At 46.0% G+C, this 14145-nt stretch overlaps 1 protein-coding gene across 1 annotated transcript; it reads right to left on the reverse strand.

Annotated features, from left to right (window-relative positions):
- Window positions 1–1488: 1488 nt before the first annotated feature.
- Window positions 1489–2888, reverse strand: LOC128974793 (zinc finger protein 271-like). Its single transcript, XM_054391552.1, has 2 exons — window positions 2813–2888; window positions 1489–2399 (listed from the first exon to the last, which is right to left on the reverse strand). Exons 1-2 carry the CDS (start codon window positions 2886–2888, stop codon window positions 1489–1491), a joined length of 987 nt encoding a protein of 328 aa, XP_054247527.1.
- Between the last annotated feature and the right edge of the window lie 11257 nt (window positions 2889–14145).

Below are 14145 nucleotides of genomic sequence, written 5' to 3' on the forward strand. Positions count from 1 at the left end.
ATATGAGTGTATCTGCATTACTCAACCAGTAATTCCAGTCACATTCCTTCTGTTCACAGCTTGCTTCTTGCCTCAAGATCCAGTTCTCTTCAAGGTGGGTGTTCTCTTTGCCATTAGTGATAAGCCCCCATTTAGAAATGCACCTCCATGTGAAAGCTCATTGCTAGCGTTAGGCCTATCTGCTGTGCTGAAAAGAAAAATTCTACAGCACCGCAGATTTGATCACTCGATTTTCTTGCCTGAAGTACACTATGATTTCTTCCCATTTGGCTCTGTGGGTGGAACAGGCATTTTGGTATACACTGCTACATTCATTACAGGGAGTTCTATGCTAGAGATATTAACATCTTTGTTAATACTGCCAGTTCTCTCCTCCCCTGTACCAAGTGGTTGCCTGAGCTGGATTTCCTTTTAAGGACCCACTCCCAGTAGTAGTATTCTCCTCCTCAAAGTGACCTCTTCAGAGGACAGTTCCTTCTGCTTTCTTAGAATCCTGTCACCTTCATATTCCTTAGAAAGTCATTATTAAAGATGTCAAAACCACTCACAAAAATATCACAGAAATTCTAGAAATCAATGTCATAATTACTTCTTTGTAATCACCAACTTAAAACCACATTTGAGTTAAAAAGTTTTATACAAGAAAAAATGTTTAACATTTAATATAAAATCAAAGTTTGACACAGCTTATTTTTCAAATGTCATCCTTTTCCTATTCATCAAATGACAATTAGAAGATCACAATTTAAAATGTCATCCTAAATATGTTAAAAAGCCTTATAAAAACATTCGTAAAGTGCTACTCATAAAAGCACCTAAACAAGAATCTGAGAGAAATACCTATTAGAATATTAATTTACTTAATTGCTGCTGAAGACTAAGCTGTAAGACAGCAGCATGATTTGTGGAACTGTCAACTTAGCAACCATACAACCCAGGAAAAACACCGTTCTGGAGACGTGGCCCCAGCAGTGCATCAGGGCCCACAATGTCAATGCAGAGGCAGCCAGCAGCGTTGTGGGGTTTTAAAATAAATAGATGCTAACGCCACCTTGAAAGAAAAACACTGGCAAGGGGGATATGTGGATTCTAAGGAAAGTGATCATCCCAGGCTGTGTCCTTACCACAAGGCAAAGCCCTGGCAGCTTATACAGATTTACCTGTTTTTATTGGGATAAAAATAATTACCCACTAGAAATGACAGCAAAAGGCACTGATCCTTGGAACATCTCTATGTTCTTCTCTCTGGCCTTGAACATACCATATGGATAAGCACCTTCCTTTTCCCTGTCTCCAAAAGAGGGGCTCAGAACAACCATTGCACCACAGTGAACACACACTATCTCATTTGGCAGTGGCCTCCCTCTTTGCTCAAGTGTCTGGGCAGTGCTCACAAACAGATGTACCCAGAATAAAAGGGGATGGGCACTGAGAGCTCCCTCTCCAGGGAGAAGCTGTCTATGGTGTATGTGGCCTTCTCTCCACCAGCTACTGTGTGTGGTGCTTCTGGTGGCGTACCAGCTGGGGCTGGAATCGAAAGCTTTCCCCACACTGGGTGCAGTGGTATGGCTGCTCCCCGGTGTGGATGCGGGTATGCTTGATGAGGTTGTAATTGCCACTGAAGCCACGGCCACACTGGCTGCATTTGTAAGGCTTCTCACCTGTGTGGGTACGAGAGTGGTTAATAAGGTCAGAGCTCTGCCCAAAACATTTGCCACACTGACCACAGGCATAAGGCCGGACACCGGCATGGGCTCGCTGGCGCTGAATGAGGTGGGAGTGTTGGCTGAAGCTTTTCCCACAAGCCAGGCACTTGTAGGGCCGCTCGCCTGTGTGCATACGCTGGTGTTTGATGCAAGTGGAGCTGTCGCTGAAGATCTTCCCACACTCACTGCACACATAGGGTTTGAGCCCAGTGTGAGTAAGCTGGTGCTTAAGGAGATTTGAGCTCTGGCTGAACCTCTTCCCACACTCAGCACAGGTGTAGGGTTTCTGGCCCGTGTGGACCCGCTGGTGCTGGATGAGATGGGAGCTCTGGCTGAAGCCCTTGCCACACTCCCCACACAGGAATGGGCGCTCTCCAGTGTGCATTCGCTGGTGCTGGATGAGATGGATGCTCCGACTGAAGCCCTTGCCACACTCAGAGCAAATGGTGGGCCGCTCTATACGAGGAGCTTGCCGTAAAGCTGCTGCCATCTTTCTCTCCTGTCTTTTCACCAGGCTGATACCAGAGCAAGGCAGCTTAGTCTCTTCTTCCTCCTCACCTTGCTGAGCTTCTGAGGAACTGTACTGACTTCCATGGCTGACCCCAAACTGTTCATCTCCGCTGGACCCCACTGCCAACATGTCCTGCAGATCTGTGCTTGCAAGGTGATCTGGAAGGTGACCTAGATCACCACCTGGAAAAATGTTTGACTAATTGTGATTGTTGCTGGGAAGTGGCACAACAGAGTGGCAAGGTGTTATCCTAGAGAACATGGTCTGCATCATGTAAGTGCATGTAAAAGGAAGACTGGTAGCAAATGGAAACCTAGCTGCAGGAGAGACTGCATGGCTTTGTCATGTGGCCCAGAGCAGACATGCCGCGAACAGCAGAGCCAAGGACAATGTTACATGTGTCTTCCTGCCCCTAAGAAATCATCACATTTTGTCTTAATATTCTGTCTTCTTATACATACTCTTAACAGCAGGCAAACAAAGAGCAGGTCTCAGTGTGAGCTGCATGACATGAAGTGGCTTAAATAACACTGAGGCAGCTCAAAGAGTATTTTCCTTGCTCTACGTTTATAAACTTACCTAACTTGTTCCTTACCTGTGTGCATCTCCTCCACAGGCTCATGATCTTCTTCTTCTTGGTCCATCTGGGCAGCTATGTCAGGTTCAGCCATCAGGAGTCCCTCTTACAAAAGCAAATGAAAGTAATCTTAGTTTAATATTCAGCAAGATCTTGTCATATGTCTTAAAATCTACTGCCCCTGCTGAATATCAGGAACAAACAGAGATGCTGCATGAAAGAGTGAAGTCAACTGAGCAACAAACATTTATGGACATCTTGTGCACTACTGAGGTATCTGGTGTCAGACATTGCCCTTAATTCAGGGTTGCCCCTCTTCTGACATGTGTTATATAATATGACATACACCAGATGTGCTGGGCTTGCAATCATAGGTGGAAGGAAAAAGCAAAATTCAGATGTACTTAAATTTCTTTAATAATGATAGTCAAGACTAATTACTTTCCTAAGATTGTTTAAAATGAAAAATGGCTCTTTAGTAAACAGAACCTGATTTTCTTACTTGCTACTTCATCTTGTCTTTCTTGTCCAAGACTCTCAGGCTAAGGTAGCAGAACCCAACAGAAAAGGCAATTTGATGTCTTGTGTGCTCCAGCTAGATTCTCTTAGCTCCCAGCTGGGCATCCCTACTGAGCTCCAACAATCACTGTGAATGCAGCTCTTGGGTAGGGTACTCCTACAAATACAATCAACACCAAAACCAAGAACTTTTACTTAGCATTTACTATTTTAAGGACCAAACCAGACAAACAGTAAGCAAGACCAGTCAGCATCAAGAGGGAAAGCATTAGCAGTTGCTGCAGAAAAAATGTGGAACAACAAAGAAAATGAAGTGGTAGAAGTTCCACTTTATTTTTAAAAGTAAGAATCAAAGATGACAGGGAAGGGGTACTACAAGGATGAACCTATGACCAGAGAGTCATGGGCATCACAGCTAAAGCTGAGATCACTTGTGGGAATATGTGTAAGGCACTTAAGACAATTTTCCTCTCCTCCCCCCACCTTAATCTTTATAGTTACTTAATACTAGTTTGTATCACTTCAAAAATATACTCCCCGAACTCTGCTTCAAGCTATCAATCTCTCTGGACAACCAATACCTCTGGGTAACTACTCAAGCTCCAAATGGAATTGACTAACTGGACATACAAGCTTTGGTGCAAACAAACACTGTAAACTGATGGGTGCCTGGTCCTGGACCACTTCATCCATCACTAACAGATACGTGGCAATTGGTATCAGGATTAGATAGCGTCAGAATCAAAGACACAACTCACATGAAGGGAAGTGATTACAAACCCACCAGTCTTGAAGTCTCTTATTCTATGGTAAAGTCAGACAGAAATAAAGGAAGCAAGCAAAGGAGAAAGACTGCAATCTTGAACTGCAGAACCATGAAGGAAAAAACATCATAGAAAAGGAGCTTAGGGAAAAAAAATAGAGAAAAAAAGAAGCCTTAAAACTTAATAATCTGAGTCCCTACTTCAGTTATTTGCTGAATGTGGACCACCCCTGCAAATGGATCATTTCCAGCAGTTCAAAACTGATATACAAAGGGAGGTTGCTTTCTGCAGCCCTACAGCCTTCAGGATTTTGCCACTAAGGAGAACTTCCGCTGCCAAGTTTGGCAGTACAGGCTGACCATGGTATTTGCATGTGGCAATTATGTATCAGATGGCCCACCCCCACTTGAGAGCCGGTGGAGTCAAAACGATGTATGCATAGAGACCTTTTATCCCAGGCAGCTAACCACGAACAGCAGGGTTTCTCTCTAAAACGGTCTAACAGGAACTTTGTAGGAGCAAATCCCTCAGCATTTCGGAGGTGGTACAGCATCTAACAAAAGTCCAACAATCACCACCTGGGGAAACATCTAAGCAAGCAGAATTCCTTCTCTATTGAGAGCAGCCCTGAAGAGAAGGACATTGGAGTGTTGGCGAATGAAAAATTGAGAGCGACGTGCACTTGCAGCCCAGAAAGCAAATCACGTTGTGGGCTACATTGAAGTGTGACCTGCAGGTGAAGGGAGGTGATTCTGCCCCTCTTCTCTGCTGTAGTGAGACCCTATCTGGAGTACTGTGTCCAGCTCTGGAGCCCCCAGTGTAAGAAAGACATGGACCTGCTTAAGCAGATCCAGAGGAGGGCCACGAAGGTGATCAGAGGGCTGGAGCATCTCCCCTACAAGGAAGGTCTGAGAAAGTTGGGTTTGTTCAGCCTGGAGAAGGTAAGTCTCCAGGGAAACCTTCTTGCAGCCTTTTGGTGCCTAAAAGGGGCCTACAGGAAAGATGGGGCCTGACTCCTTATCAGTGAATATGGTGATAAGAAGTAATGACTTTAAACTGAAAGAGGGTAAATTTAGATTAGATGTAAGGAAGAAACTCTAAACTGTGAATCTGGTGAGGCATTGGAACAAGTTGCCCAGAGAAGTTGTCGATGCCTCATCCCTGTAAGTGTTCAAGGCAAAGTTTGGGTGGGTCTTTGAGCAACTTGTTCTAGTGGAAGATTCCCTGCCCATGGCAGGGAGGTTGATAATCCTTAAGGTCCCTTTGGAAGCAAACCATTCTGCAAAAATTTCCTATCTGGGTTTGCCACTGACACATCGTTGAAATGCTCAGGTTTGCTATGGCAACTCAGCAGAAGGCAGGCAACCTTCTTCAGGGATTGCCTCTGTAACTACCAGAAGCATATCCTTGAGTTTAATCATGCTACTGCTGTGTTATATGGAAACCAAACCAGGAAGAATGCCTGTGTTGGTGGGTGTATGGGGTCACCGTAGGCAACATTCGCTGCTTTGATAAAACAAGGTATGAAGGGTATCTAATCTGGACTTCCAGCAGGGTCTTTGCAATCATGCCATACTGTTCCTGGGGCCTTGGCTTTCGTATTGTGAAAGCATATACAGATTTTGTAGCTGCATCCTACAATTTATGTCTTTACCTTGGCTATTTCTGTTCCAACCATTCAGGTCTGTATTCCTCCCACAGCTGTACCAAGCTGTGGAGGTTATAGCTCATCCTATTGTAGAGCTGCATGCTTTCAGCTTCTTGTGCTCCTGATGTGCTGTCAGTGGTGAAGTACTCTCTGCATGGTCAAACCAAGCCTGACAGCATGAGCCTGCAATTTAGAAGGTATTCAAATCTTCTTTTCCTTAACTATTACCTGGGACAGGTAATGCTTGCCTTAAAATCAAAAGGTGAAGGCATTTTTTTTTGGTCACAGAAAACAGTTAATTATGCAGCTGTACATGCTTCTGAGAGCCCACTTCTCTTTATCGTCAGATTCGCTGACAACGGATGGAGCTTGTCAGGGACTGCCTTCCTGCCTAGCTCTGTGAATGCTGGCAGGGGGTGCTGAGAAAAAGACACAGGAGGCTACTGTGGAGAGCAGGGTCAGAGAACCCAAAGGCAGGGTGTGTGCAGGAAGGAGTAAGTACGGTGTAGTTTTTTGTAACAAAGATTTTCCACAGAGCAGGAGCAGGAATGCAAAGCTGCCTGTAACAGCGATCAAACGCACTTAGTGGTACGGGGGGAAGATACATACTGGCTCTGCGGCAGGTGAAAGGGGATGTCAGGGAGAAATGGCAACAGGTAAGGGATGCAAGCGGACAAGGCTGGCAGCTACACCAGAGTGGGGTCTTTAAAGGGGCAAGTTGACCTTCCCCTTCTCCAAGCTGCATTTTTTCTTCTGCGGGCAGCTCCTTCCAACACAGGGCCGACAGACAACGGCTCTGGGTGCGGCTGGCCTTCCCCGAGTGCCAGCGCAGAAGACGCGGGGGCACCCCCGGCCCTGCCCCTCGCTGCTCGCCCCGTCCCGCAGCCGAGCGAGTGCGGGAGACGAGGCCTCGCCCCGCCGTGCAGCGCCCTGCCTACCTCCAGAGCGCCCGGCACCCCCCCCCCCGCCGCGCACTGCCCGCAGCCGCTTCCTGCTCCGCGGGCAAAGAGCGCTTCCTGGGCGGGGCAGGCGGCGTCCGACTCGGAGTCGGCCGCGTGTGGGGGGGATGTTCCTGGTACTCAGGAGAGCCGCCCGGAATAGAGATTCGGTCTCTGCGCTCCTTGCAGGGCGAGCTTCACCGCCCAGGGTGTCTCGGCTTGACGTCCTTCCCCTGGGGACATGCGCCGGGGTGAGGTGGGAGGAAGGGTGGATTATTCGCGTTTATCGCTGCTATTTAAGACTCAAGAATAAGATTTCAGAATCCAGCACCGCTTCATTGGCTGTTGCCTGGCGGCAGGCCCTCACACACTGCAGGGTTTTGAAGCACCACTGTTGTTTTATGGCCCATATACAGATTGTTGTATTTGCTAAAGTGCGTTCATTTGAAGCAGTCGAGTGCTTTGACATCAAACTGCCAAGCTTAACTTTAGGGCAGAAATGAAGCAGCTGAGGTGGGAGTACCATAGAACTTCTCTGTGGTAGAAGGCAGGACGCAGAACAGCTCTCACACAGCACCTCCTGGTGAGGACACCGTGCCATGCAAGGTCGGGGAAAGTCCTTTTGTTCTGCAGTTACTGCTTCATTTGGAGTTTCCCCAGGGCAAAGAAGTGTACACATGGTTCTACCACAACATGCTTCCTTTCCTTAACTTCTCCATGTAACTTATACCTGGAGGGGTGAAAGCAGGTGGCTACATGTTTTCATGAAATGGGGTAGGAAGTCTGAGAGCTTAGATTTATAAATCAGTTCTTCCCTCAATGATATTAGACTTCTCCCTATTCAGTGGGTGACATAGGAATGGATTAACATAGGCCTCTGCAATTCTGAACCTAAGTTCATGGCCTGGAGACTCCCTTCATGGCATTGGAACACAAGTGGTGGTGCTGAAGAGCTGTTGCATTGGCGTACACCAGACAGCCCTCCCTGGGCAGTTCCTGGCATGACTCTGCATTTAGAGCAGTCCCTACAATGTTGCTGCTTACCAGTACAGACCAGGCTGTCCACTTCGATACACCCACTGCAGCACAGTTCTCCAGCACTAGCCCAGCTGGCTGCTTTCTTGTGCAGTGTGGGTGTGTTTCGTCCCTTGGCCTTGCACAGTCAGAAGTCGGATTCTGTGGGGGCTGCACCTCAAGCCTGACTGGGACCAGCCATCTGTGGGACCACAACTTTCCTTGTGGTGACCTGAATGCTTGCTGTGTTCTTGCCACGGTAAAGTGGGTTTCTCTGCCACCTTACCAGGTAATCGTGAGTGGGTTTGAACACAGAGAGAGCCACCCTGTGGCCATAGGCAGGAGACAGCAGATGCACTTCATGCCAGTAGGCCATGAATAACAAGCAGCTTTTCACCTTGGCCCCTGTATCCCAACAGATAAATATACTGCCTTTTTGCGTGGTGATTTTTCAAGCCACCACTCGCTCCAAGGTGATACAGAAAATTACCCAGCCTTTCTAGGAGCTAAACCACCCAGATAGATAGTCCGTGCTTAGCAGTGGTACAAAACAGTCTGGCCATGATATGAGGACCCTTTGGAGTGCACAGAAAGGAGAGGTTTTCCAGGAATCTGGAAATCCTTCCTGCTAACAAAGTGAAAAATACTCTCAAAGTCTCCTGATTCCGTTTCCACTTCAAGTTGTTGTTAGCAGGGCACAAGTGATTTGAATTTGTCAGCAATTGTGTGCCCTAAACTTAAGACAGAAATGAACATGGATCAGTGTTGTCATGCTGAGGCTTTGTTTGCAAAGGTTTAAGCATCAATTTGCATTAAAGACTCTTTCTGTTGAAGAAGTGATGACTGATATGGGCTCATTAGACTCAAAGACTAATTTCACTGGCTGTGGACAGATGGAGAAATGAATGTCAACAAAATAAGATGGGAATACTGAAATAGAATGAGAGAGAAAACATAGCCTCATAAATTTACAGTGCAGTTCAACTGACAGGCAAATTGATCTATCCTTGTCATGCCCATAGCATGTAGCATGTTTGCTGAAAAACGTGGAGGGTTGAAGACCAATATATTCACAGTCACGGTACAAATGTATGCAAAAGGATGAAAGAGAGACCCTGGTTGCTGGGTCGCTGTTCTTGCAGGTTATTGAAGCCATGGCTGACCAGATCTGGTGCTGGTGATAAATATTTCTGCTCTGTGCAGGAGACTGGACTCCAGAGGTCTCTTCAGATCAACAATTCTGTGGTTATGTGACCAAGATATGGGCAATTATGGGTTACCATACATGGAGCATCCTGCAGGCAATCCAAGAACTAAACATTGGTAATTTGGGAGAAATTTTCAGAAAAGGGTTTGGCTGTCTTAAAAATGCCCAAAGAAAAAAAGTCCACAAAATGAGTAATCTGACATTTTAAGGAAAAGTGAAGAAAGGAAAGTGTCTCTAGGTTGATGCAAACGGTAAGCCAGCATTTACTAGACAGATGCTATCAAAGAAGTTATTACATTTCAAAATAGCTGTATTAGTTCAGAAATACCACCATGGCAAAGTCTTAGCTCCATTTTTTTACTTCAGAACAATGTCAGTGTTTGATAACTTTTTGAATTTCAACTAGGTAGTGATTTGGAAGTCATCTTTCCTTTTTTTTTTTTTTTTTTTGTTTGTTTTGGTTCTTTTGTTTTGACAAAGCAAATAGGTCAATTTTAAAAGATTCTTTGCCTTTAAAATTTAAAGTATTTTGCCTTTAAAAAGCCCATCATGCTCACATATTTAAAATCATGAACCCCCACATCTAATGAAGAGCTTGTTGGAGAAAAGCATTGAAATAGCCCTGGTGAGAATGACAGTAGATAAAGAGAAGTGCTATATATGAGAGTAATACTTTTTTATTATTGCAGTAAGCTCTAGCGAACCTTCAGCTTTGTCATCCCTTTGGTATTGTAGTGCTGAAAGGAATGCCATACCTACCCAGCAACTTTTACAGTAACTCATTTACATTCAGCAGAACTGCCACCTGAATAGAAGGAGGGAAGTTCACTAAAGACATTTGAAAGATTGTGGCTGTCCACTGAAGAGTATTTCTTAAACTTATGTATTGATCAACCATTTTTGCCTGCACTGAAAGAGCTTTTGGTGCGGAGTGATACATTAATCACTCATCTATCACTGACACTCTGTGCAACTGCTAAAAGAGACATAAATGTCAAGTTGTTTGTTGTCTTACTTACTTCTCCAGTGTCATTCAAAAGGAAACACTACTCCAAGTATTTCAGCTTCATCAACACATGCAGTTTTCTATAGCCTAGAGAATGTTGCTCGTTAACACTGCAGAATATTAAGTGCAGTGACTTCCAAGAAGATAATAACATCCCTTGGCTTACTAAAGTTTTGGGGCTTGGTTGGTTTGCTTGTTTTTTTCCCCAAATAATTTCTCAAACAGGATTTGCAAAATCATGGAGTGGGTGAGGATGACCCTTGAAGGTCATCTAGTACAACTCCCTGCTTGAGCAGGGTCAGCCAGAGTAGGCTACTGCCTAGGACCATGCCCAGTTGGGTTTTGAGTATCTCTACATCTCCATCACATTTCAGGGAAAAAAATAACAAGAAGCAAGCTAAGACCAGACTGATGGAAAAATTGGAAAGCAAGCAGTTCCTGTATCGATGCTGAAACGCAACAGCCCAAATCTAGGCATGTTCTCACAGAAAAAAATGAAAAAGTGAACTGCCAAACAGCTTAGCAGCATCACTGTGCCATGTTCTGTTTTTCAGTAGTTCAGGGCAACTTCATTGTATTTCAAAGATGCACATTATTCAGACTACAGTATGTGCCAATACTCTGGGAGGATTCCAGCTTAAGGTATTAATACTATGCCTTGGTAGTAACTGCTGCTTTAAGCTTCTTGCCTTGAATGAAATCTGCTAACAGCCTTAAAAATGGATGCAGAAAGAAAAGCTTTCTGCCAGGAGACTCAAGAATGCCTGTGAGTTGCTGGGGCTAACATGATCAGGGCAGCCCAGGAATAATAGCAACCCTTTGTTGCTAAGAGCTACTTGCTAGGTTTAAGTCAAGCTTACCCAGACTGGACAAATGACAGTTTTTCCAAATAAAATAATAATAATAAAAATTAAACGGGTGTATGTCCATGGACCTGCTATTTTTGATGTGTCGTTTTGTTTACAACTGATGATATATACTCCCTTTTTGAAGAAATTGACCTGGCCACTTACATACAAGATGCAAAATCAAAATTATGTTTGTGACCTGAATCACCACTGACTTTGGCAAGTTACATGTAGCTGAGGAGATTTACTTAATTTGATGTTTAATTTTTCTATAAAACACAGCATTCACTGGGGGTTTGCTTTGGTACATGATTGTAGACCAGCAGTGTGTAGCTGGCACACATAAAAGTTACTGTGAATAACCTGTGATGGACCCATTCCCTCACCCAAAATGGACAGCAGCTGTCATTGTGTGATTTTTAAGACTCTCTAAATAAAATAGAAAGACACAAGGAAAAAAAGATAAAGGAGTATAGCAGCTGGGAGTGGGAGAGGGGAAAGAGGGGGAAGTGGTAAGGAGGAAATCAACCAGTGAGTAAGCAGAGGCATTCCCAGCAATCAAAGAGAAGACTAGAACAAAGAACAGCCGAGCACACCTGCACAAATCTCTGTCTGAATTTGTCAGAGACAACCCTCAAGCTCCTACACCTCCTAAGACAGCTGACCATTGGACTGGTGGTGCAAGCTTGCTCATTGGGGCTGTTTTTTATGTACATATGTATGTACTCAATAAAACGTGTCAGTTGAAGGAGTAACTGCCTTTATCTCAGTTGCTGGTTGCTTAATTACCCGTTACCTAGATTTATTGCTTTGGCTGTGCTCTTACAAAATCAAGTGAGGGCTAAAAACTGGAGAACCCACAAAGACTGAAAAACAACTGGAAAAATGCATTGAGCAATCTTTCAAAAGATGCTATATTTTATTGACTGTTTAGAAGATGGATATGATTTAAATAGTTTGTTAGTTAAACAGTCTAAATCTTTTTACTTCCCTATGCAGTCTGTTTCCCCATACTGCAGAAAAGATACTCACTTTCATGAGATAATGGCAGGTAGATGGGTTTCTGTGCCAGTAGAGTGGCACCCAAAGGGTCCTCCCATTTCATGTCAGTTCTGTGCTCTTGACTTTATTCTTTCCTTAATGCACCTGTAACTGAGGGGGTTAGTAATAATTAATGACCCTTCTGCCCCCTGCCTTATTCCCCTTTCCCTCCTTATTCCCTTCCCCCCCCCCCCTCCACCCCCATCCCCCATACTTAGGGATAGCCAAGAATTTTCAAGGAGCTGCTACAAAGGACTTAAAAAGCATGGTTAGCTACTCATAAACATGAGTACTTAGATGTCCATTTCTGTATCTGTTTAGCCTGGAGAAGATGGAGATCAGGGGATCCTATAAATGCTTATAAATATCTAAAGGACAAGTGTCAAGAGGACGTGACCATCCCCCTTTCAGTGATGCCCAGCAAGAGGACAAGGGACAAAGGGCACAAACTGGGATAGAGGAAGTTCCATCTGAACATGAGTTAAAAGGTCTTTGAGGATGACACAGCACGGGAGCAGGCTGCCCAGAGAGTTTGTGGAATGTCCTCTGGAACGATTCAAAACCTGCCTGGGGACATTCCTGTGCAACCTGCTCTAGGCATACCTGCGTTAGCAGGGGGCTTGGACTAGGTGATCTCCAGAGGTCCCTTCCAACCCCTACCATTCTGTGTCATTCTGCGATTTCCCCCCACCAGCAGTCGTACTCGGGCACTCCCGAGTGGCACTCCCACAGCCAGCCCCTGAGTTGCGGTGTCGTCACCCGGCTCCCGTTCCGAAAGCCGAGCCCAGACCGCTCCTGGCGGTCGGACAGCGAAGCGTGGGCGCGCCGCATAACGGCAGCTGCAGCCACACAAACCGGTAGCCGGGCGCACGCCGCCTGCACCGCCACTCCTCCGCCTCGCTGCGCGCCACAGGTACTGCAGTCCTGCCGCCGCAGCAGCGAGAGAACCTAGAGCCCGCCAGAGGGCGGCAGCTGTGTTACCAACCCGAGAGCGTCAGCAGGTGCTGCTAGGCAGCCAGGAGGTTGCGCATGGGCTGTAGGCACATGGCAGACGGCGGCGTGGCAGCAGCTATTTATCTGCCACTCCTCGCGGCTGGGTGGCGTTGGGTGATGTTGCCTCTTCGTTCTTCTATCTTCGCCCTGGTGGATTCGGCGGCGGGGCTCCAGGCATCGTCCGCGGCGTGCTGTGCCGGCGCTGCGGGGGGGAGCCGGCCCTGGCGAGGTTCCCTCGCCTGAGGTGCGGTGGGTAGGAGGCAGTTAGGGGCAGGTGTGGCGGATTGTGGCTCCCGCTGGCGTGGAGAAGGGCGGGAGAGATCTGGAGGAAAAGGGAACGATGTGTGAGAGAAGCAGTTGAGAGAGGTAGAGAGGGCCTGGGAAGAGGCTGCTGCCTGATGAGCTTGGGCCTTGCTGCGTGTGTGAGGCTTCAAGCGGCAACAAGGGAGGAGGGGTGGAGTACCCGTGTGGCACTGATGGGAAAGGCAGGACATAAGCCATGAACCTCTCTTACCTTTTGGCCTACGCCGCCTGTTTCGTTAGCGATGGTTTCCATGGCTGCTGGAGGACTGCCATGCTGAGTCGCACTAAAGTTCCAGACTGAAAAGACTGCATGTATGAAAGACAAGTGCTGAGTGATGCTTCCTGTGAGACCCTTCTAAGTCCAGTTTGTGGCCTGTCTTGCCCAAAGGTTGTCTTTGCAATTTTGTATTCATGTGGATGCAGCTGCAGTACTCTGACCTGCTTACCTCAGGAGTGTAACTTGCGTTATAATTTACATCACAGTTTTACAGATTATTTTTTAAATAGTGTTTTACTTTCAAATGTCTGAACGTGATCCTCTAGTAAAGCATCTTATTCTCACTTCTGTGAGTTTTCTGTATCTGTGGGCAGATACAGAAACCTGTTGATTTATCTGGTTTAGTTAAGCTGAAAATACAATGGTCTGGGTGGAGAGCCTGACGTACATAATGGAGAGTTGCTCTGAAATGTGGAAGTTTTGCAGTAAAGCACTATAGTTTGTACCTCATAGAATCATAGAACTGTTGAGGTTGGAAGAGACGTTTGAAATCATCAAATCTGCCTGCTCACCTGCAGCTCACAGTGCCACCATTGCTGCTGAAATACTACCACTAAACCATATCCCTAAGCATGACATTAAAATGCTTCCAGGGATGCCCCTCCCTGGGCAGCCTGTTCAAATGACTGTTAACCCTTTCTGTAAAGAAAGTTTTCCTAATATCTGAACGGAGTACAATTTGAGGCTGTTTCCTTTTGTCCTGTCACTTGTTACATGTGAGAAGAGGCCAACCCTGACCTTGTTCCAGCCTCCTTGGAGGTAGTTGTAAAGGGCGATGAGGTCTCCCCTCAGC

Source organism: Indicator indicator, chromosome 1 (assembly GCF_027791375.1).
Source record: "Indicator indicator isolate 239-I01 chromosome 1, UM_Iind_1.1, whole genome shotgun sequence".
Classification (NCBI taxonomy): domain Eukaryota; kingdom Metazoa; phylum Chordata; class Aves; order Piciformes; family Indicatoridae; genus Indicator; species Indicator indicator.

What these genes read in the sequence shown, in the direction of transcription:
- LOC128974793 (XM_054391552.1), bottom strand. Translation starts at nt 2,888, where the DNA reads ATGGCTGAACCTGACATAGCTGCCCAGATGGACCAAGAAGAAGAAGAT. An exon ending in TGTGGAGGAGATGCACACAG is followed by an intron (nt 2,400 to 2,812) that starts GTAAGGAACAAG and finishes ACATTTTTCCAG; the next exon opens with GTGGTGATCTAGGTCACCTT.